This window comes from Mastigoproctus giganteus, chromosome 6, assembly GCF_048544385.1.
Source record: "Mastigoproctus giganteus isolate SK-2022 chromosome 6, ASM4854438v1, whole genome shotgun sequence".
NCBI lineage: Eukaryota > Metazoa > Arthropoda > Arachnida > Uropygi > Thelyphonidae > Mastigoproctus > Mastigoproctus giganteus.
The window spans coordinates 55,633,902-55,659,097 of record NC_143580.1 but is presented as its reverse complement, the minus strand read 5'-3'; the positions used below and the strand labels follow the sequence as shown (position 1 = coordinate 55,659,097).

Here is a 25,196-nt window from a genome sequence, read left to right as displayed (position 1 = left end):
AGTTCGGTCTTCTATCCACAGATTTAAAGCTTTTTCCATTTTTTCTAATTTACCATCACTAGTTACAGAGCCTATTTTTGAAGCAATTATCGCGTTTTCACGGACACTACGCGGATTTTTTCTTCCGATTTCTTGATTGATCGTATCATTGACTCATTGATTTTATAATGTTTTGCCACTGAGGAGACACTTTCACCATTAGAAATTTTATCTAATAACTCAATTTTATTCGCTAATGTCGTCACCTTCTTTGATCTTTTCACATTTCCCTTGTTAATCGTAGCCATATTTTTGTACGGGTTAGAAAGAACTTGTCCACAATAAAGTCACTTTCTTACATTAGCACACTCAAAAAAGTCTGTTTTACACTGCAAAACGGTAGATTTATCACTTTTGTAGGCATATCAATTTATAAATTGATAAATTATTCAATTTATAAGCATATAAATTAAAAGCAAACGATGAATCCTTCCATGACAAGCGCATACACATACTGAACAAGGATTAGAGAGAAACATCCATGCTCGCGATTTTGTCACCCCCCCCCACCCACTGAGCGCTGTTTTGACCGGAAAAGATAATTTTAGCTACGCCCATGTTTTTTTATGGCGGAAAATGTTCACGGTGCTTTAAAATCCACATTTTTTTAGGTTTCATTTTATATTAAATCAGCGACTGCCAATACAGATACTGCAAATAGGGGGGTTTACTGTACTCCCTCCTATCATGTCTTTGCAGAATTGCGGACACTTTCAAATTCAACCCTAATTCATGGCTTTTTTCAACAGTGACCTGTACTTGTTAAGTAATTCTGCCGTTCTCCTGCTCTTAATATCATTAGTGCCAACGTGTACAACTATATCACCTTTTGTGCCTTTAAAAGATGATATCTGCTCTACAACGTCATCAACCTTTGCCCCTGGCAGACATACCCTGGTCCTGTTCCACCCATTCTTTTTACAAAGCATGTTCCCCGTTTCCCTGACAATAGAGTCACCAACAACTACTAGTTCCTGTGGGACCAGCGCATTCTGCCTTGGAGGTTGCTGCTATGTTGCGTGATGACCAAGTGAAAGGTCTGGCGTTGATGTGGGCAGCTGAGAGCTTGATGGGCCCCTCCATTTAGATCCTTTGAGTGCATCCACCCTGTCCTTCAAGCTCTCATAGGCCCATAACAATGTTGAGTTGTCGCCTGATTTCCTTACACTCCTTACATTGCACACACGCACACACAAAGACATCCCCCATGGCAATATCATGTCCCGTACCCGTTTGCTCCACAAACATCAAGCAAGCAGTGCATTTTAAAAGGCTGTGATTTATAAGGAAACTGCCTCCCTCAGTTCTCCCCTGAGCTACAGCACTCCCATTAGCTTGAGCCTTTTGCTTTGCTGCTCTGAGTCATGATTTCGATTTAATTTCAATACAAAATTATAACCCTAAACTTGTACCCCAACACAGTTATAACGCTATATATATTTTTCAGTATCGAGTATTATCTACGAGTTCCGTTTATATAACTTCCGTGTCAAGTTATGTATTAATTAATTATGTTACATTTGTAATCTAAGTCGTTAATATGTATTTAGTTAAAAAGTACAATTTAATTGACAATGAAGTTTAACAAGTTTAATAGATTTTACTGATTAATTGACAATATTATATTATATACTATAATATACCACGCTTACGCTATCTAGTTCGAGCTATTACGTTGTATCGTATAACAATGGCGGCAAGTTACGAACGGTAAATCTACGGACACTTAAGTATTAATTAACTTCCAAATCTCGCTGTCTCAATTCAGAATAAACTAAGGATCCTGGTCTATAAGCTACTTATAGAAAATAATTTAATATAACAATTGGTCAATAAAGCGGCTAAATATGGCTAAAAAACTTCTCCTTCAGCGGAGCTGCAACTTGTAACACATGGATTTGATACCCTTACCGATACTAAGTAATACCTACAAAATCTCTATCTAAGTTAAACTTTAAACTAAGTATCGTAAGTAGGAATATAAAGCTACTCTAGAAAATAAGTTAATATGCCAATTTAAGCTAATAAAACAGAAAAAACTTCTCTATTCCTGGAGCATTAAAAACTTCAAACCTCATTATGGGCTTGGCACACCCTGGGTCCTGAGCTGGATATCATTTGTCTTTCTTGTTGATTCCCTTCTACTCTTGACACATTCTCTCTCTCTCTCTCTCTCTCTCTCTCTCTCTCTCTCTCTCTCTCTCTCTCTCTCTCTCTCTCTCTCACACTCTCACTCTCAGGGTAGCTTGGGAATTATTTTTTTGGCTGGTGCAGCGTAAGCCTCAGGCTTCCTTGCACCATATAGCTAATAATAATAATCAGTCAATCATAATCATATACCGATTCGTTAAGTGCTGTGAATTGTATAAAATGTAAACGCTCCAGTAGCCATCCTCTGGTACAGAAAATCTAGGCTCAGTTAATGGAAATTTTTACACGTGGTCATCGCATAATTTTTTGTTTTATTCCTGGACACTCTGGAATCTGAAGAAATGAATAGGCAGATTTAGCTGCCAAAAGTGCTTCAAATCTGATCTCACCCTATTTCAGGACATCTTATGTTGACTGTAAATCCATTATACAACAGACCTCTAAAGAACAGTGGAAACATATATGGGAAAAAGAAACATAATAAACTTGAATTAAAGAGAGAACTCAAACAGTGGCAGTCCAGTCTGAGAGGAAACAGAAAAGAAGAAACTATACTAGTGCAGTTGCACATTGGTCACACATACCTCATTCACAGTTATCTATAGAAAGGAAGATGACCCACAATGCAGTAACTGGTCATGCCCACTCACAGTAAAGCATATTGTCATAGAATGTCCACTATATCTAAGAGAAGAAAACTGCTTTCTCCTCACATTTCAAAAACTGCAATCAGTTAACACTACAGAATGTTCTAGAGATCATCAGGATATGATGACATTTTTTTTTTTTTAAATCAGTTGATAATATCCTTGTCTGAACTTTTATCAGAATCAAAACAAACAAGAAAGATGTACTAGTCAGAAATCAGTGAATATAGCCACAGTTGCTGATGCACTAACAAACACAATAACAACTTCCGACTTCTAGTCATAATTGATAAAAAAAAAAAAAAAAACCTTCATTCCCTCACCAATCTGTTGCCCTTCTCTGTACTCGCTCAAGCAACTCTATATCCTTCCTAAAATGAGACCTCCAGACCTGTACATAGTACTCAAAGATATAATTACCAAATATACAAGCACATATATCAATAGGATACCCTGATTCTGGATTCCATTCAAAGGATGGCACTTAGGTTAATTAATGACCCATCTCTAACATAGTCTCTCTCTCTTTCTCTCTCACCCCCTCCTTCCCTCCCTCCTCCTCACACACACACACACACACAAACACACACACACACACACACAGATATTTGCTTTCTGCTGCATGCGTTTCCTATAGATACATCCATGGGACTGTTCTTCCGAGTTGGCTTCTGTAATTCCAACTCTCTCTTCCAAACATGCGCTGCAGCCAGTTGGCTTCCTTTTACTGTCCATCTTCAAACTCAACTTTTTTTCTTTCTCATTTATTCCTTCAACTTCTGTTTCTGGAACAGCCTCCTTCATATGTATTCCTGAAAATTACAATCTACAGAAATTTAAGTCTAATGTCAACAAGTATCTTCTTTCATCTTCTCACCCTTCAACCATGCATGATGCTAAGGGTGCATTATAGCCTTGTTGCCCTTGCAATATAAAGCCCATAAACAAACAGCGTGGTGCTAAGTATTGTAGGTTCTAATACCTCTTGTGCTTGAGGTTTTCATTAAAAAAAAAAATAAATAAAAGTCATTAATTTTGTTGAATACCTCAGTCTGCACTGGCAGATACTAAAGTTAATGTGTCAGCAATCCCTTCAGATAGAGTAGTTTCCCCCAAACTGGGGGGTCCATAAATGAGTTTCAGAGGGTCTGCAAAATGTTCAGAAGGGTAACAAATACTATGTATTTATATATATATATATGTAGAGGTCTGCAAACTTTTCTTTGATTTTTGAATGGGTCTGTAGATCTCAGTAGTTTGGGAGCCGCTGAAATAGAGGATCTGTTGCTTAGCGCCAAAAGATACAATACACAAAATGCACTATGAATAAATATATTTTCATGAAATAGAGAATGTTCCTTTCAAGCAAGCTCAAGTTACTTTCAGCCTTTATAAGGATGAAAACAGGTATGAGAAATAATTATTATTAGAATTGCTAGCTGGGTGGGTAAAGTGCCTGCAACCCAAAGGTCGCGGGTTTGAATCTCGCCTCGGGCTTGGATCAGAGTACTGCAAAAACCTTGGAAGGTGCATTATGGCCACAGAAGCTGTTGCGCCAATAACTACCAAAAAAAAAAAAAAAATTATTAGAATTGGATGCTAAAGTCATTCAGAAATATTAACCCTGCATTTGATTCATGTGGCCTGCACAACTAACAGCAATTTAGTGCTTCATCTACCCTGTCCACTTGACTGAAACTCCTAATATATGTTGCAAAATGGATTCTTTGAATTGGTCGCGAAAACTTCTAGAAATATCTCTTCGTGACAGATGCTAAATTTCGCTTTCCTCCAATCGGTAATGTACTCTGTCTGGCTTCGTGACATTGATGCATTTTTTAGAATGAATCAAACTGTTTGTGCATGTGTTTCATGTAGTGAGTGCTGCTGTTAGTGACGCATGAACCCTGAATCAAATCGTAGATTGAAGGGATTGGTATTTTAAATTTTTATTATAGAAATAATTTATTACGATTATACTTGTATCATTTGAATGAGTCATTTGATTATACAAAATGACAAAAGGTTCCATGTTTACAAAGGCAGCGATGGATACCTTCAAGCGTTTTCCTGTCTGGACACCTTCGTTCTGGATACCTTTCGCGGTACAAATGACGAGCCTCCAGAGCATTGCCGTCCACCAAACCGTACATAAAGTGCATATCCGCTTGCTCCTGATTTGAGTACATGGTCGGAATGGAAAATCACCAGATTCTGTCAGTACCTTGTGATGAAGGAAATCACCTGCGGGAGACAAGACATTCCGTTTAATAACTTGGGAACCAAGAATTTCCGGAACTATGTTGATATAAAATAGTTTTATTGTCTACATATGAGGAACTCATTCCTGAAGTTATGCCGTGTATTTTTGAGACACCCTGTATCAAATAGGTATTTATTTTTAGTCTATATACTAACTTTTTATCTTTTTTATACGTACAGAACAATTTATATGGAGGTGATCCATCTTAAACATTGCCAAAATCCTTATTTTGACTTTTTCTTATCCATTCTTTGCATATTATAGCCTTCATCACTGGCGCTTATGAAGTAATATTACGTATAAATGCAGATTGCAAAAAATTTGCACTGTATATCATTCTAAATATTGAATGGAACTTGTGGGTTGGTTGCTCATAGACTAGCAAGAATTTTGTTGATTTATTGGATGACTGTTTTCTACAGCAGTATGTTAGAGAGGCAAAAAGAGAGTAATACTCTTGATCTGATTAACAGCAGTGATTATTCATGCATTAAGAATCTGCAGATAAAAGAATCATTAGGTGTCAGTAATCAGTACCGTACTTCCCCATGTATAAGACACACCTTTTTTCGAAAAATTTGGGGTCTAAAATCTGGGTGCATCTTATACAGTGGTTGTAGATTTTTTTTTTACTTGCATTTCCCACTTTTTCGCGCTTGTTGTCTTTGCGCTCATTGTTTCGCACTTGTTACCGTATATTAGGTTACGTTTTGCCACGTTCTGCCCAGAAAAGATTTTCGTACAGTGCTGAATTCAAGTTAAAAGTGATCCAGTTTGCAAAAGTGAATGGAAATCATGCTGCTGAACATAAGTTTGGTCCTCCTCCAACTGAGAAAACAATCCGAGACTGGCTACGGGAAGAAGAAACCCTACTGAAAATGCCACAGCAGAAGGCCATGAGAGGCAAGTCAGCAAAATGGCCTGATTTAGAGAGGGAATTGAATAGCAAAGGGCAATTGGAATTCCTGTGTCCACAAAGATGGTTCAGCATGAAGCAAGAAGAATTGCTGATGAAAAAGAAGTTACTTATTTCAAAGGAGGACACAATTGGTGCTTCAGGTTCATGAAACTGAATGGACTAAGCATGCATACACGCACCAGACTTGCCCAAAAGATTCCTGAAAGCTATGAGCAGAAGGTCCTTGAATTTCATCGTTTTGTCATTCAATGTCGGAAGAGACATCAGTTTGAGTTGGGACAGATTCCAAATATGGACAAAGTCCCCCTTCAATTTGATGTCCCAAGTAACAGAACTGTTGATAAGAAGGGGGTGAAAACTGTAACTGTGAAGACAAGTGGACATGAAAAGAGCCATTATACAGTTGTTCTAGCTTGTTGTGCCAACGGAACCAAGCTGCCTCCTATGCTGATTTTCAAACGCAAAACAATGCCAAAAGAAGACATTCTTCGAGGAGTGATTGTCCACGTTCATGACAAGGGTTGGATGGATCTGGTTTGAGAAAGTTTGGAGCAGGAGACCAGGTGGGCTCTTATGGAAACCTGCCCTATTGGTGCTTGATCAGTTCAGGGCACACATAACAAAAAATACAAAGAAGATTGCTGCAGAGCAAAAAACAAAACGCCGTCATACCTGGAGGCTTGACATCCCAGCTACAACCACTTGATGTCAGTATTAACAAACCCTTCAAAGCTGCCATGAGAGACGAATGGAACCAATGGATGAAGTCTTCTGGGGACAATTTGACACAACAGGAAGAGTGAAGAAACCAACTATAGGAGAAGTTTGTACTTGGGTGAAAATATCCTGGGATAATATCAAGATTGATATCGTTGTCAAGTCATTTAAGAAGTATGGCATTTAAAATGCCAAAGATGGAACTGGGGACAAGGCAATATATGAAGACAGTGATTCGTCATCAGACACAGATGAGGACAAGCCAATGGATGAGTGTTTTGACAGTGATGAATTGTATTAATTTTATGATGAATAAAACTTGAGTTCAATAACTTTATGTAATACATTTTTTTTTTTTTTTTTTTTTTTTCAAATTTCTGGCCCCAAAATTAAGGTGCATCTTATACGTGGGGAAATACGGTATATTGACGTGGGATTTATTTAAAGTTGTAACTAAATTGAAGGGTAAAAAAGGAGTTTTTGTTTTCATAAAGGAAACTACAGTGAGACCTATTAATGTTACCAACAACAAATTCCAAATGGGAATCATTCAGGGAAATAGTCATAGAACCTACTGGCTTTTCATGCAAACTAAAAAATACTGTTCAAGGCTTAGACAGAGGGGAATAATAGATGGGATGCATATAAATTATGAGGTAATGTAGAAGACCATGGTAGATATAAACCAGTCTGCAAAGGAGGTTAGGCAAGCCAGGGCTGATTATAAGAAGTCTCTGGCACAGAAAGCCAAGAAAAGCAGCAAAGACTTCTTTACTTATATTAACACCAGAAGGAAGGGTTTGAATCACATTGGTTCACTAGATTTTGATGGTTGCACTGTTGATGATCCTGCTCAGGATGCTAACAGGCTGAATAGGTATTTTGTATCCACATTCACATATGAGGAATTCTTTATTGAGGGGAATGCCAGAAGTTTATCAAAGTCTAACAGGGAGCTGAACAATTTTGTGATAACCGAGAGGAAAATCAAAGAGAAATTGTTGAAGTTAAACAAAAAAGGCACCTGGGGTGGATGGACTCTATCCAATTATATTAAAGGAGGTAGAAAGAAGGTAAGCAAACCCTTGGCCATATTATGCGAGCATCTTTGGATTCAGGGAATAACCCTGATGACTGGAGATGTGCTAATGTATCCCCAATTCACAAAGAGAGATCAAAGGGTAACATGAGTAATTACAGACCTGTTAGCTTAACTTCTGTTCCCGGTAAATGATGGAGTTACTAGTTAAAGGACAGGAGTGCAGTTATATTTCAACCACAGCATGTTAAGGGGACATATTGTTTGACCAATTTGATTGGATACTATGATATGGTCACAAAGGAACTGGAGCAAAAATAATTTTGATATATACTTGGATTTCAGAAAAGCTTTCAATACTGTTGGACATAAGACTACTGTAGAAATTGGAGCAGTGTGGCATTAAGGAAAAGTTACTTAGGGCAAGTTACTGCTATGGATAAAGGAATGGTTAAGTGGGAGAAGACAGAGTGATTATCAATGTCCACTTCTCCTCGTTGACTAGTGTTACTAGTGGGGTCCCACAGGATTTGCTGGGTGCATTGTTGTTTTCTGTATATTGATGAGGGTAAAAAAAGGTAAAGTGCAGCCATTATCAACCCACTGCAGGATGGAAGCCTCCTCAACAATTCATGCTTAGGGAAATGGACCATAATCTGCCACGCTGGTCCAGTGTGGGTTGGCAGATTGACCGTATTCAGCAGTCAGGGACTTGAACCCCGGTCTACTCAAAGAGCGTGTGCTACTGCACTCCCGCTCCTGACCACTCGGCTACAGAGGCCTTGATGTATATCAGGCTTAATGTCTAAGTTTGCAGATGATACAAAGGTTGGAAGTGTTGTTAATGATAGTAATGAAGGTATACTGTTGCAAAAAGATCTAGAAAAATTAGGCAGTTTGGTTGAGAAATGGCAATTAAAGTTTAACATTGGCAAATGTAAGGTACTACATTTGGGTAGTGCAAAATGGTATAAATGTAGTCTGATATGAAGTTCTCTGAGCAGTGCAGACAAGCTGCCAGGATAGTTCATGGTGTTTTGTTAATGATAATTATTTACAGAAATTTTGCTAGCAGGGATAAGGAAGTAATTATCCCATTGTATAAGTAGTCAGGCTATACCTTGAGTACTTACATACAGGTCTGGAAACCTCAATTTAGAAAAGATGTAGAGCTCCTGGAATGGGTATACAGAAGGGCAAGGAGATTGGTGAGTGGAATAAAGGTAAGCTCTTACCAAGAAAGGCTTCAGTTCTGCAAATTGTAGCATCTGGAGCACCTGCGAGGTTAATCCGATTTGAAATGATTAAGGCTTTGAATGGCTTGAGCAAAGCCAATGCTGATGGGATCCTTCCTCCTGCTCAGACCACGTTTATGAGGGGGAGCATACATTCAAATTGAGGAAGGATGGTTGCAGAATAAATGTTTGGAATTTTATGTTCAGCCAGCCAGTACTTGACTGCTGCTATTGTGGAAGTGGATAGTTTGATTTTTTTTTTTTTTTTAAGGCTAATGCTGTATAAGCTTGCTTTCTTGCATCATTTGCCACTACACTTGGTCGTCGACTTACGACCTATGCGACTTACGACCGGCCGCACTTACGACCACAAAAAAAATAAATAAATAATAAATAAATTAATCGATGACGGGAGGCCTGAAGACAGCACCAGGCACATACATCCAGTCGCTTTCAAGTATCTGTTGCGTGTGGTGTATTAATTAAAATTCTACTGAAATACGCATAAAATGTTTAGTAAAAGGAAAATGACTTCATCTACATATACGCCAGCTAAAAAGTCAAGGAAAACTATTGATTTAGAGTGTAAAATGAAAATTATCCAGCAGTATGAAGGCGGAAAGAAAGTGAATACGATAGCATGTGACTTGAAGTTATCACATTCCACGGTATTGACGATACTTAAGGACAAAGAAAGAATTCGGGAAGCTGTGAAAGGTTCTGCACTTATTAAGTCTACAATTTTAACCAAACAACGACAGGAACCCATCCATGAAATGGAGAAATTGTTGTTTATGTGGATGGAAGATTTAATACAAAAAAATACACCCATGAGCCTTCACACAGTGCAAGCAAAGGCTAGAAGTTTGTTTCAGTTTAAAATCGCGCACCGGAGACGATTACACAGAAGATTTTCAGGCTAGTACTGGGTGGTTTAAGCGTTTTTAAAAAAAGATTTTCTTTGCATAATGTCTCTATAAATAAACATTTCCTACCTCAACCCAAGAACATGACCCTGACGATGCACAACCCAGCACAAGCAAAGATTGAAAATTGATTTTGTAAATTTCATTTGTATTAATTTTTACATTAATTTTAGATTGTATTTTTGTGTTTACAGTACATTATGTACAATATAATTATAGATTGTAGTTTTGTTTTTTTATAAACAGTATGAATAATAAACCAATTAAAATGTAGAGAACGTTTGAATTTAACCTCATAGAGAGAGAGAGATAGCCTAGGCGTAGAAACGAAGGTATATTCAGTATCGCTAAGTAAAAGATAAAAACATTACTGTATTTAAAATGAAAAATAAAAGATTATAAAAATAAATCATAAAGATGATAAAAAGATTAGAAAGGTTAAAAAATACTGTTAATAAATATATGGCCGACATACGACCAGATCGACTTACGACCTGTCAGTCAGAACGGAAGTCGGTCGTAAGTCGACGACCAACTGTATTTTTTTTTTTTTTTTTTTTTTTTTTTTATGTGAACCCCAAACACGAGAGGTATAAAAAGGTGTTACTTAAATTTTTTTAGGCATCGACTTCCTTTGAGTCAAATTATTATTTTTATTTATTTTTTTATTTTTTTGGCTCTCAGAAAACAGATGTATGTGTTAGTTGAGAAAAAAAGGTATTTACTAAGTCGGGGTGTCAAACCTTTTAAGCTTGCATGCCAAAATTGGCTAAATCTTTTGAAAAACTACCCTCATGTGCCACTCGTAATTTTTCGTGTGCCCCTCGGAAGGAGATATTCGAGACATTTAATCACAATTTTGTCAGTATGTCTTATCCCTCTGACTTAAAACAAGTCACTGCATGAATACAGCTATTTACTGAATGGTGTGACATCACTACATGCCTGGCAGATAGAATGGGCGTGCGCAGGTCACGACTCAAGGTGGATTCCTGGAATGATGTTTTGAAGTTTAAAATTTTATTGGGACGCCTGAATTCTGCGTGCCCAAAAAATTTTTATACGCGCGCCATGGGTTCACCACCCCTGTATTAAGTTATAAATTATAAACCTTCACAAAAGTCCATTTTGCATTAAAACCAGATGTGAGAGAAATAGCTCAGGAACATTTCTAAAATTAGTGTTAAAAAGTTTGCAAGAATTATGTTCTAGTATTGAAATTCTTTTTTTGAATTTAATTATGCCATACTATTTACTTTTCAAGTACATTGTGTAAGGAATGATGAATCGTGGATATTTCACTAGTGGGCCACCAGACCATTTTGGTGAACATGGTTTTAGCAGATCTAGAAATATTAGTCCACCAGGAAGGTAAGTAGTTTTTACTTACATTTTTTCATTTTGTGTGTGTGTGTGTGTGTGTTTGTGTGTGTGTGTGTGTGTGTGTGTGTGTGGAGGAAGGGGGAAGAGAGATTACATAGTGATTAACAATAGAAAAGTGGTCAGGATATTGACTTGGGTTTTTATTTTTTACAAAAACATGTATTTATCAGAATTGCAAAACTTGTTACTCATTTTCATGGTATTATTCCATTAAGCTAGTGTTCCTAATCAGGGCAGCACTGCTCTCTCCCAGGGAGGGGAGCAATTTTGAAGTTCAAGGGGGTGGTGAAATTAAGTGTTCTAGGGGGCCATTGAGAAAACTGTAGAGCAGGGGTGGGCAACAGCCGGCCCACGGCCACATCCGGCCCGCGACGATGTTGAATCCGGTCCCCTCGGTAAATGCATAAATATAGAAAATCCATACCTGACTACACTCGCCGTAAATGTTCGGCTTAATTCAGTTCAATCGGGAATCGCGGCCAGTACAACAGTAACCAAGTGATTCTACGCAGCGTCAAAGAGTTATTTCCTAATTATTATTGTAGCATCGATCGAACAAAGTTCCTTTGGGTTTGACTTCTTATTGAAAAAAATAATATTGGTGCGAGATATTTTATGTTTTATGCCTTTTCTAATTATTACAATTTTTAATTTAATATAATTTATAGCCCATAAAATGAGCCAATTAAAAGAAAAATTGATGCCGAATGCCGCATTTTCAATGATAATTGGACATTCAGATATTTTTTTTAAAAATACATTAATAATTTGGTAATTCAAGTAATATAACATTTTTTAGGTTCTGATTTTTTTTATTAAATCGTTCAATCTATTCCAGCCCACATCATGATACGAAAATTTCATTCGGCCCGCTGATGAAAAAAGTTGCCCACCCCTGCTGTAGAGCCATGTTTAAATTTTGTTTGGAAGTAGCATTATCCATTAATAAATCTTAGCCCTTCCCACTTTTCAACTCACATTTAAGGTCATGTGAGTGGATCAGATTTTTATTGCAATCTGGTTTAACTATTGTATATTATTACAATATCTAGTATGTGATATTAATATTTATAAAATAATCAATATTCCCATGGTTTTGAACATTCTCAAGTTCTCCAAATGGTGGGAATACAGTGCATTCTAGATCTCGTTTAAGCTGTGAACATTCAAGAGTTATGCAAACCTTCAGTCTTTTCTTTATAACTATAAATAGAGAGCTACTAACTGGACAGTGTTTAGTTTTAAATGTTGTGGCACCAGGGGTTCCCTCAACTCCACATTGTGTAATTTGTGTCGCACAACAAACTGTCAAAGCCAGATAGTGTATGTTATTTTGTGTGGTCTGTGTAGTATTGTTTTGGGTTGGCCTGTTGTTAATCTGGCCTCTTAGCCGTGGAGCCCTTGGAAAACCGCATTGTGTAATTTGTTGCACAACAAACTGTCAAAGCCAGATAGTGTAGTGTTATTTTGTGTGGTCTGTGTAGTGTTGTTTTGGGTTGGCCTGTTGTTAATCTGGCCTCTTAGCTGTAGGGCCCTTGGAAAACCAAGGTCTGTTGCCTGTCCACTGCCATGAGGAGGTGGGCCAGGAAGTAGGGTGTAAGGTCTCTGGCTGAGGTGAACCTTTGTGTTCCTCGAGCTTGCCATAGAGGAGGTCCTTAAAAAAAAAAAAAGTTTTTATTGGAAGAGAGTGTAAGTATAAGTTATGGAGTATAGATGAAGGCCAAGAAGGTATATAAAATTTTTCATTTTCTATATATATATATGGAGAGAGAGGGAAGAGAGATTATAGTAATTAATAATACAAAAGCGGTTCAGGATTGGCCTGGGCTTCTATTTTTACAAAAACATGTATTTGCCAGAATTGTGAAACCTGTTACTCAATTTCACAGTATTGTCCCACTACGCTAGTGTTTCTAATCAGGGGTAGTACTGCTCACTCCCAGCAGGGGAGGGGGAACAATTTTGAAGTTCAAGGGGATGGTGAAATTTAAAGAGTGCAGTACATTGAGGACATTGAGAAAACTAGAGTCATGTTTAAATCTTATATTTGGAAGTAGCATTATTAGAAAGTGGGTTCAAGGAAGGCTTCCACCAAGATTTGGAAGTTAAGAGATAGAGGGGCACCCCTGTGGAGGAATCTGCCCTCAATGGGGGGCTGTTAAGAGCAGCAAAAACATTTATGGTGGTAGAGCCCACCAGACAAAGTGTTTGGGAGGATTAAAGTCGCAGGCTTAGGGCACCCTATGTGGCAATTTCAGGTTAAAGAATCCCACATGGCCAGACAAACTGCAGCCAGTGTTGCATCCCATGCTATCCCCCCCCCCCCCAGGTCAGCATCCTCAGTGGGAGATGTCCAGTTTGAGTGCATCCTCCAACTACAGATTTTTTGTGGGGGGTGGGAGTATCAACAAACAAATATGCAACACTACTAACTGGATAGTGTAATAGACTGATAATTACTGATGATAGTGATGATTTAAGACTCAAACATAAAACTAGACATTAATAAATTAGCACAGAGCCAAGCTCAAGGATTTACTGACTCATTAAAATTCAATGTTTTTGTTGAACTGCTATACATTTATTCATCTTGCATGCATACAAAATGGTTTGATTTTCTTATTTGTTTTATTTCCACATAATTCACTTTTAATTTAATTAAGGATTCCTTCAGAATCAGAATTAATACCATTCATGCTCTGTGATAAGATAATTTTCAGGAGGTGGTAGAAAAGCAGTTTTACTGGAATGGAAGCACTGCTGCATAAAAGTTTGGGAAACACTTCTCTGCACTGATATATTTGTGCCATTATCATAGCGGTGCACTAATACAGGCTGGACAGCAAATTCGGGAGATTCACACGAGTTAGTCATCTGTCGTGTCGAAATTATCAGATCACATGTTCCTTCATTGGTCCAACCAAGTGATGATCACTGTAGGCTGCCTGAAGTTTAATGTGGATTGGTTAAATGTCAAATCCACATACAGTGAATTTGATATCATTGTCAAATTCACTATATGTGGACTTCTATTATTCTGCAGCAATGATTCCCATCGAAGTTTTTTTTTTTTTTTTTTTTTTGGTAGTTGTTGGCGCATAGGCTTCTGTGGCCATAATGCACCTCCCAAGGTTTTTTTTTTTTGCAGTACTTTGATCCAAGCCCGAGGCGGGAATCGAACCCACAACCTTTGGGTTGCCAGACAGGCATTTTACCCACCTGACTAGCCCGGTCAGCTCCCATTGAAATTAGCTAGCTAGATATTGTCTTGCAAACTGCTACAAGTACATTATTGGGAAGCAAGTTGCTGTAATATAGAGCATAACTGTTGTATGAGGTAGCAGAAAATCAATAAGAATCAACTCTGAATCCCACAAGACTTGCAATGATCTTGACAGCTGAAGGCCTTGTCTTGGATTTTTTGGATGGTGGGGATCCTTTTTGATGCTGTTTCATACTAGACTTCTTGGATTCTGAAGTAGCCCATGTCATATCAACTTACATTTGTTTGTGTATTAAGGTACAGTAAGCCCTCACTATAATGTGATTTGTTTTACGCTGATCCACTATAATGCTGTTCTTATATTATAACCCGTATCTCACTATAGCACTGTCACAACTCACTATAATGCTCTTTTACCAATGTACAGATTAAATTTTTGGCATTTTTAATGAAACATTTCGTCTGATGTCGACAGCATGAGAATGAATAGCAGAATAGCATTAAAACATTTCTCAGACTTAGAAATTTTTCCACACTAATTTAATTGCAGTCCAGCAATTTGTTACATAGTTCCGAGATCAACATTTGAAAAAATGATCAAGTTAAGGAATATGCAGTATTGCTTTTCCACTACAGGCAAATAAATTGACTAGGGCTAGGCCAGCTATTATGATTGAAATGGAGAGACTTCTAAATAATTTTTATTGAAGATAATATTCAACAGAATTCTGTTAAGATAAATTATTATTAGAGAAAAAGTGATTAACCTATATAACGCTTGAAGAAAGCTCATCATGAAAAAAAATGTGCAGCCATTTAATGCTAGTAAGGGCAGGTTCGATAGATTTAAAATGTGTTGTAACCTACACAACTTAACAATCCAGGGAGAAGCCGGAAGTGTAAATCAAGAAGCCAAAACTTTCAAAAAGAATGGCCCCGGGTGCCAAGCATTCCGTGGCCAAGCGATTATAGTGCGTCTCTGAAAGCGTTTTCTAAAAAGAGAATTTAAGCAATCAGTTTATATTTTTAGTTTCAAACACCGTTCTCTTTATTTCTATATTAGAGTAGCTGTCTCGCACTACAAACAGTAGGCAGAAGCCCAGAAAGGAAAACCACCTTTCTGTTTCCTTTTTCTATTAGTACTAACTTACTAACACAGCCGCTTGGTCACCTCGTGGCACTGCTCCTGCCTCCCCGTGGCGGGGCCGGAAACCTGGGTGGTAAAGCAAACCCCCAGGGCCAAAAGGAGCAAAACATGGATTTCGACAACTTTCCCCCGATCCAGACAGCAAATCCTAACTCATTGGATTTGCACCATCCCGATGATGACACAAACACCAGAAAGAGACTGAAGACGGATGCTTGCAGGATAGAACATCCTACTTTCCTGATCTTGCATTCTTTAACAAACCAGGCCATAGGCAATCTATCTACATTTCTCATACAGAAATGTCTGGAAAGTGTAGCAGGTTCCCCAAAAATGGTGAGACGTCTAAAATCTGGCGACCTACTGGTTGAGACCACCAGTTCCAAACACTCTGAGTCCCTTCTGAAACTCTCCACATTTGGTGGAATTTCAGTCAAGGTGTCACCACATGCTACACTCAATACCTCCAAAGGTGTCATCTCAGAATGGGACCTAATGAATGTCTCAGAGGAGGAAATTGTAAATGAATTGCAAGATCAGAAGGTCACACAGGCGAAAAGGATTATGCTGAAGAAAGATGGCGAACTTATCCCAACTCGAAGCATCATACTGACATTTAGTTCACCAAACCTACCTACATCGGTGAAAGCTGGGTATCTGAACTGCCGCATTCGCCCGTATATTCCAAATCCATTAAGATGTTATAAATGTCAGAAATTCGGACACTCCCAAACAGTCTGTCGAGGTGATGCTGTATGCCCTAACTGTGGCTCGAAGGAGCATACCCAAGCTGAATGTAAATCACAGTCCTCACTCTGCCCTAATTGCAAAGGCAACCACCCAGCCTTCTCTAAAACATGTGACCAATGGAAATATGAAAAGAAAATTCAGAAGTACAAGGTAGAAAAAAAAGTCTCATTTTCAGAAGCAAGGAAACAAATACAGCAAGTGATACCAAAACATACATATGCTGATGCTACCAAAAGATTTCATACAATATCTGTTCAGACTGACACATCAATACCACCAAACATTTCTATTTCTGAGTGGGCTCGATCTATACTCTCTTCCGTACCACAGTCCTCAAAGCAACAGACTTCAACCAGATATTGTAACACACCAGTTACGATACCACCTGTTGCTGCTGCAACTTCCCTAAGACCTGCTCAAAAAGAAAATGCTGATCCCATTAAAAAGCAGCATGCTGAATCCTCTTCCGCTATGGACACAAATGAGACTTGTAATCAAGAAGAAAATGAAACCATTTTAGAAATCCATCCAGAAGACGAAATAGAAACCAGACCTGTTTTTTCAAAGAGAGAGAAGATGAAAGCTGACCGCCTGAAACAGATTTCCAAAAAGCAGACAGATGCAGCTACTCCATATAAACCCAAACAATGAAAAACATCGTACAATGGAATTGCAGAGGCTTTCGCAGCAATATTGACGACATCCACGAAATAATTATGAACCATAATCCAATTGGAATCTGCTTACAGGAGACATATTTAACACCGCAGTTGTCTCCCTCGATAAAAAATTACACTCTCTTTCGGCAAGACAGACTTACAACCACAAATGCTCATGGAGGGGTAGCCATACTCGTGGACTCACGAGTCCCTTGTAAACGCATTCCGCTACAAACTGCCATTGAAGCCGTTGCCACGCGAATAGCGATTGGCATTAACCTAACACTGGTTTCCATCTACCTGCCACCCAGTGATCCTTGTACGTTTCAAGAACTTCAAGATCTCATTTTGCAGTTGCCAACTCCTTTCTGTTTATTGGGCGACTTCAATGGACATAATCCATTGTGGGGATCTCCCAACACAGACGCCCGAGGACAACTCATTGAAATGCTTGTCGACAGACAAAATCTAACCATATTAAATACAGGCTCTCCAACTTATTTCCATCTCCCAACAGGATCAGTCTCTGCAATAGACCTATCCATCTGCTCTCCTATCCTCTTTCCTAGTATTGAGTGGACTGCTCTGGACGATCCACTCAATAGTGACCACTACCCAATAATCTGTAAAATACAAACTTCACTCTGCATAACTTCAGAAACCAGCAAAAAATGGAAATTTTCTAAGGCAGATTGGACAAAGTACGCTTCCCATGTATCCTTTGACAACCAGATCATTGAATATCAACCAATTGACAAAGCTGCCAACCATATTACAAAACAGATCCTAGTAGCTGCATCTACTGCCATTCCTCAATCACAGTCAAGTATCCGTAAAAGCAGAAACTACTGGTGGAATGAGGACTGTAGAAATGCAAAAAAAGAAAAAAACCGTGCTTGGAATTTATTCCGTAAATACCCTACCACTGCTAACTTGATAAACTACAAAAAACTTAGAGCTAAGGCCCGGCATATTAGGAAAAAAGCAAAAAAAGACTCTTGGATTCGATTCGCAACTGAAATTAATAAAAATACTGACGTAAGAATTATATGGAAAAAAATCAGGCAATTAAATGGCAAATTTCACCCATTGTCCTCTCCACTTATCACCTGGAACGGGCTGGAACTGTCTACTCCTGCAGAGATTGCAGATGCCCTAGGCGCAGTATTTTCACAGTTATCTCAATCAACAGCATACGAATCATCATTTCAAAAGATTAAGACTTCAGCCGAAAAATCCCACCTGAATTTCAGAACCAAATCCTTTCTACCGTACAATCAACCACTCACTATGCTAGAACTTCAAGAGGCTCTATCCACTGCAAGGAACAGCGCTGCTGGCCCTGATGGAATATACAACATAATGCTACAGCATCTAGATAATAAATCGCTATCTTTGCTTCTGACATTCTATAATCGCATCTTCATAGAACATTCATTCCCCAGTTCTTGGCGTCACTCTTTTGTACTGGCAATACCCAAACCAGGGAAAGATCTCTCTATGCCTAATAATTATAGACCCATTTCTCTCACCAGCTGCTTAAGTAAAACCCTAGAAAAAATAATACACCGTAGACTAACATGGTACCTTGATTCCCAAAACATAATATCTGATAATCAATTTGGTTTCAGGAAAAACCGATCATCACTGGATCTTATGATCAAAGCAGAAACTAATATTAGGAATGCATTTATTCAAAATAAGCATCTCGTCATGGCATGTCTCGATATAGAGAAAGCCTTTGACACCACTTGGCGTTTTGGCATCCTGAGAGATCTACATTCCCTGGATCTGAGAGGTCACTTACCTTTTTTCATACAGAATTTCCTACAGCAGAGGACCTTTCAAGTTCGCTATCGGCAAGTCCTTTCCAAAACATATATACAAGAAGAAGGAGTCCCTCAGGGCTCTGTTCTTAGTGCAACTTTGTTTGCAATAAGAATAAATCAGTTGACTAAAATTATTCCCAATACAGTGACTTCATTCCTATATGCTGATGATCTGACGGTCGCTTGCAGTTCACAAAACATGAGTTTTATTGAGAGGCAACTTCAAACATCAATCAATAATATCGAACTATGGATGACACAGAATGGTTACCGACTGTCCTATCAGAAATCTAGTGTCATTCATTTTTGTAACAAACGAAAGATGCACCCAGATCCTGAAATACATTTAAGAAACCAACCTGTTGCAGTTGTGAATAGCGTTCGTCTTCTTGATGTGATTTTTGACAATAAATTGAACTTTAAAGAACACATTAAACATCTACGGACTGTTTGCCAGAAAAAAATGAACTTACTAAGAGTTATTTCTTCTACATCGTGGGGTGCAGATCGTTGCACCCTACTTCACTTATATAGAGCCCTAATTAGATCTCGCCTTGATTATGGTGCCCCGGTGTATGATTCTGCTAGGGAAAGCGCGTTATCATGTCTTGCCCCTATTCAACATTCTGCCCTCAGGATTGCTGTAGGTGCTTTTAGAACGTCGCCAGTACAAAGTCTTTATATTGAAACCCATGAACCTCCCCTCAGACTCAGGAGAAAGATGTTACTCCTAAACTATGCGGCCAAAATTCAAAGTATATCTACTCACCCCATTAGGCCAATACTTAATGATCCACAGTTCTTTATGCACTATAGAAACAAACCTAGAGCAGCTCAACCTACTGGCATCAGATTGCAGGTATTATCGCAAACGTGGAATATACATCTTGACAAAGTCCTCCAAGATTCAAACAGTGCAGATCCTCCATGGTATTCTATTAAAGCATCCTGTGACAGCTATTTCCTAAGCTGGGGAAAACAATCGCTTGCTAATATCAACATGCAACAACTCCATACTGCTCACACACAAAATTATCCACATTTTACAAAAGTATACACTGATGGATCAAAGTCTGAAAGTGGAGTCGGGGCTGCAGCCGTCTTTCCCCATAACACTATCTCTGTTTCCTTGCCCACTGAATGCAGCAGTTATACAGCAGAATTATATGCCATCAACCTTGCCTTAGAAAATATCCTCCATCTGTCCATCCAAAAAACTGTGATATATACAGACTCACAGAGTGCACTTATAGCCTTGCAAAATTCCTCCTCGCCAACACATCCTGTAATAGCAACAATAAAATCTCGGCTGATGCATATCCAAGAACACCAGCAAATAGTCATCTTTTGTTGGATCCCAGGCCACATGGGGATATTAGGGAATGAAAAAGCGGATTATGCAGCAAAACAATCATCCAACATAGCATCGACGAATTACTACGTTCCGTATATTGACTATAGATCCTATATAAGGCATGTATGTAAAGAACAGTGGACACTTTTGTGGCAAGCTCAACTGCAGAACAAGCTCCTGCAAATAAAATCTGAACCACAGTTATGGGCTTCCAGCTTCCGTGTAAACAGAAGGGAAGAAGTCGTCTTGTCCAGAGCGCGAATCGGTCACAGTCACCTCACCCATCTTTATCTACTCACAGGAGACGATCCTCCGAAGTGTACTCACTGCAACTCTTTTCTCACTATCAAACACATTCTCATTGATTGTACACTATATACTGCTGCCAGAAAAGCCTCATTCGGTACTCTACGAAATCTTCAAGAACCTTTAACACTTCGTCACATTATAGGCAATGATGCAAATCTAATAGAATTTTTTTGCTTCCTCAAAGAGATACAGCTATATGACCGCATCTGACATGATTTTATAATCACAATACCTGGACTCCTTTACCCTTGATAGGCGCAATATGGCCCTAGTAGCCCTTGCGCCAGAAATAACAATACCAATACCAATACCAATCAAAAAGAATTTGTTAAAATTATTGAAGAGGGGTGTTATACTGATTAACAAGTTTTTAACATAGATTAAACAGGATTTTTTTGGAAATGAATGCCTAAAAGAAGTTTTATGTAGAAAAAAGATAAAAACATGCCAGGCTTCAAAACGGCTAGGGATCGGTTGACTTTAAAATCTAAAATTTAAAATTTCCCCGCTGCATTACCAGTACTAACACCGCAGGGGGATTTTAAATTAGAACCCCTTTTAGTTTACCATTCGGAAAATCTAAGGATCTTAAAAGTTATCACTTAATCAATCCTACATGTAATTTGGAAGGCTAATAAAAAAGTTCAGGTAACAAGGTCACTTATTGTTGATTAGTACTCTGAATTCTTCTGTCCCACAGGGGAAAACTATTGTGCAAAAAACAACCTTGAATACAACGCAATTCCAATTGTGGACAATTGGCCAGGACATCCAAGCAAAGAGAGCTTTAGAAGACAGACTTGAACAATCATATAAAAATTTTTTAAATGACTCCAAACATTACATCTCTGATCCAACCAATGGACTGAGGTGTTATTGCCACATTTAAAGGTTACTGCGTAAGGAACACCTTTTCCCAAGCTATTAAAGCCATCAACACTGGTGAAAATGTACCGAGCCTAAAGAAGTTTTGGAAATCCTACAACATTTTAAGTGCCTGGGATGAAGTGACTCAGAAAACCATGAATGGAGTGTGGAGGAAAGTTTGGATGGATTGCATAAAGGATTTCCAAGAATCAGATGATTCGGTTGAGAATGTTAAAGTGCAAATTGTTGAGCTCGGAAAAGAAGCAGGATTGGACAAAATTGATGATGATGGCGTACAAGAGATGATCGACAACGTCAGGGATGGCCTTTCTAATGAAGAACTCATGGAAATGACAAAGAATAAGAATGTGCAATTGAGAGAGAAGATAACATGATCCTAGATGAAGAACCGATAAAGTCACTGATTGCAAAAAGACATAGTGGAGCTTTCAAACACTTTGGAAAAAATGTGTGATTATTTTTGGGAGAACAACCCTGACATGCAATGAAGTTTCGAGGTAATAAGAAATTTAAAGAAAGAAATCAATCCCTACATATTTTGTACAACAACAAGAAGACGGACAAAGTACAACACATTTTTCAGTCCAAAGATACAAAAGCTCGACAAAGCCCAGTACCGTCAGATTTGGCGCACTATGGCCATAGTTGCCGATGCGCCCAATAAATTCCGAAACAAACAAACCGTCAGATTAATAAATTCATGATTTTAATTGGAATTTTAAGTTTAATTTTGATACGTAATGTAGTTACTTACCACATATAGGTATGTAATATAGAATATTTTATATGTACAAAATTTTGAATATTAAATATTTTGACTGACATTTGTGCATCTTTTCACTACCTTTTATTATTGATTAGCAATTATCCTATGGCATAGACTGCAACTCACAAATACATATGTTACCTTATGGGAATATGGTGCTCACTTACCACTGATTCACTTAGCACTCTGTTTTTCCAGATTTAACAGTGTGGGAATCACCTGTAATATGTTACTCTGCATCAATGACACTTGCCAGCTGCATAAGAGCATGCAGTAGGTTAGCAACTTATTTGTGGCCTTTGGAAAAGTTATTGCGTCATCATATGTATTTAATAAATAGACTATTTGTTTATTAAGTTACGAAAAGTGAATGCATATCTTTACTAAAGGAAATCCATAAATTATCTCAGCATAACAATTAATTTGAATAGAATTGTTACCAAGATTTCTTTAGTTAAAAAAGAAAAAAAAACATTTGCATCTTTTTCTAACCCTAAATGCCAAGCATCTTTCGTGTAAAGTAATATAAAGTGATTATGTAGTGCTTTCTCATTGACATAAAAGTTATTTTGTTTGTTATATGTTCAACTTTAATTTCTTGAGATTCTCAAGCTACACTTTACTTCAAGAAGTAAGCAAAATCCCTGAAAGGAAAATTGCTTTTTTTTTTAAGTGCCTATTGTCTTCTGGGCATCCTGAAGTAAAAACTCATCATTTTTTAAGCCATCCCAAATTTAATTAAAAATATACAAATAGAAATCCAGCATCACTTACATTTTTTTCCCATACAATTTGTAATGGAAAAAGAGAAATTCATTAATTAAATGTAGTTTTAGTGTATCGTGTTAGCTTTATACATGCACACTTGACTGTGTATTCTTATGTAAGACTCGTGATTATGGTATTGCTTGTGAAATATATAAATCTGTTAAAAAGTCTAAGATGGATGCATAAATTACACAAAATGCCATAACTAATAGGAGAAGGATAGCAGAAATTGGAGATATTATAGGCATGAGAAGGAATGTAAATATCCTATGTGATATAATGAATTAAACAAAATTAAAAGCTGAATTGCAAAGCCAATTAGATAAATGGGAACTATAAAACAAAAATGATTAAATTAATATAAAAAGTAGGTAGCCAGCATCAGATATGGGTTGGTAATTTTGGTTATAGGTCCAAAAAAGGGGTAGAGAAATTATGAAATTAAAATCTGATGTTAGCTAAAAGTAAATATTGATACATAATCGTGATTATCAAGCAAGTAATTAACAAGATTTCTGGTATTGGTTTTCACTAGAAAACTTACTATATTCCATAATCTATGTATTGCAATTGACCAAAACATGCTTTTTAATCAAGCATTTTCTCTTCTTCGGTGTCATTTCTATGAATCACAGTATGGTTTGATTAATGGAAGCTCATGTTGGACCAGTCTGGGTTTTTTTTTTTTTTATGAAAACCCCAAACATGAGAGGTATTAGAACCTATAGTACTTAGTACCATGCTTGGATTGGAGGTTGAGAAGACGAAAGAAGATAATGCTCCTAAAAACCAAATAACAACAACATGCTTGTACCAAGAGAGAGATTAGAAGTCAGGATAATCCCAAAAAGAAATATATCATTTTGCCTAGAAATCGGAGTGTCACCAAAGATAAGCATAGGAGCAGAAGAATCCTTTTTGCAAGATATAAGACAGGACTGGGTTTTAGAAGGATTGAAATCAACTAAGTTGTCTTTGCCCCACTGGAGAGTTACCTGGAGATTGGCATTTAAGGAATTGCTAGTGGATATTCGAGAAGTTGAAGCTGATTGAGCAGGGCAAGGTTTCTCAAAATGGAAAGTGGAATGCAAGGTACTATCATCTGGAAAACTATGGATAGGATTACCAGTCAATGGAAGAAGGTCATTAATATATAAGAGGAAAATAGTGGGGGAAAGAACTGAGCCTTGGGGGACACCAGCATTAGTGGAGAAGTTAGAAGACAGAGAGCCATCTACCAGCACCCTCAGTGAGCGATCAGAGAGAAAACTGGATAACCAATTACAAAAAACAGTTGGCAAACCATAAGATGGAAGCTTGTTTAGAAGACCTTTATGCCAAACACGATCAAAAGCCTTTGAGATGTCAAGAGCAACTACTTATGTTTCACCGAACCTTTCCATTGAATTAGTCCATAAATGGGTAACATAAGCCAGAATATCTCCAGTGGATCGACATTGACGAATCCATACTGGCGATCGTTGATCAGACAGAAGGTTTCTAGGTAGTTTAAGAGTTGGTGGTTAATTGATTTCTCCATTACTTTAGAAAGAGTAGAAGTAATTGCAATGGGATGATAATTGGATAGCAGGGATATGTCACCCTTTTTAGGAACTGGCTGGATATGACAAATTTCCATGCAGTAGGAAAAATACCGTTGGAATAACAAAATGAAAAATAGCAGTAAAGAACAGGAGTAAGTTCAGGAGCACAGGTTTTAAGAATAAGTGGAGAAATACCATCAGGACCTGGAGCTTTCTTAGCATCGAGATTCGTCAAAATCCTTCTAATGTCCTTTTGATGGAAGACCACAGGAGGCATTAAATGAAGCGTGTTGGATGGTGGAAGGTGTTTTACCAAGATCATTAATACATGAGTTGGAAGAAAAATGGGATGCTAGCAGGTTTATCCTTGGCTGAAGTGACAACAGAACCATCTGGTTTTGACAGAGGTGGGAGCAGAGATGGACAAAAGTTGCGGCCAATAGCTTTGGCAAGAGACCAGAATGCTCGGCTACCATTAGGGCAAGAAGCAAGTTTTCTACTCTTAGCCTGTTCAAAATCTAGTTTGGACTGATTAATAACTGCTTTTCAATTGTTGCGAGCTTTGGTGTAGGCAGAAAATGAAACTGAAGAATTGGAAACAAGCGAATTATGATATGCAACATTCTTCTCTAAAGGACGA

At 37.9% G+C, this 25,196-nt stretch overlaps 1 protein-coding gene across 2 annotated transcripts in view; it reads left to right on the top strand.

Annotated features, from left to right (window-relative positions):
* The window catches only part of LOC150084292 (uncharacterized), a 143,157-nt gene that overhangs the window by 3,711 nt on the left and 114,250 nt on the right, over positions 1-25,196 (top strand). For both annotated transcript variants that reach the window (XM_090375969.1, XM_090375968.1), the window contains exon 2: positions 11,201-11,307. In XM_090375969.1, coding sequence (XP_090232095.1) covers positions 11,268-11,307 — 40 coding nt within the window. In that variant the 5' untranslated portion in view covers positions 11,201-11,267. The remainder of the gene's footprint in view (positions 1-11,200; positions 11,308-25,196) is intronic.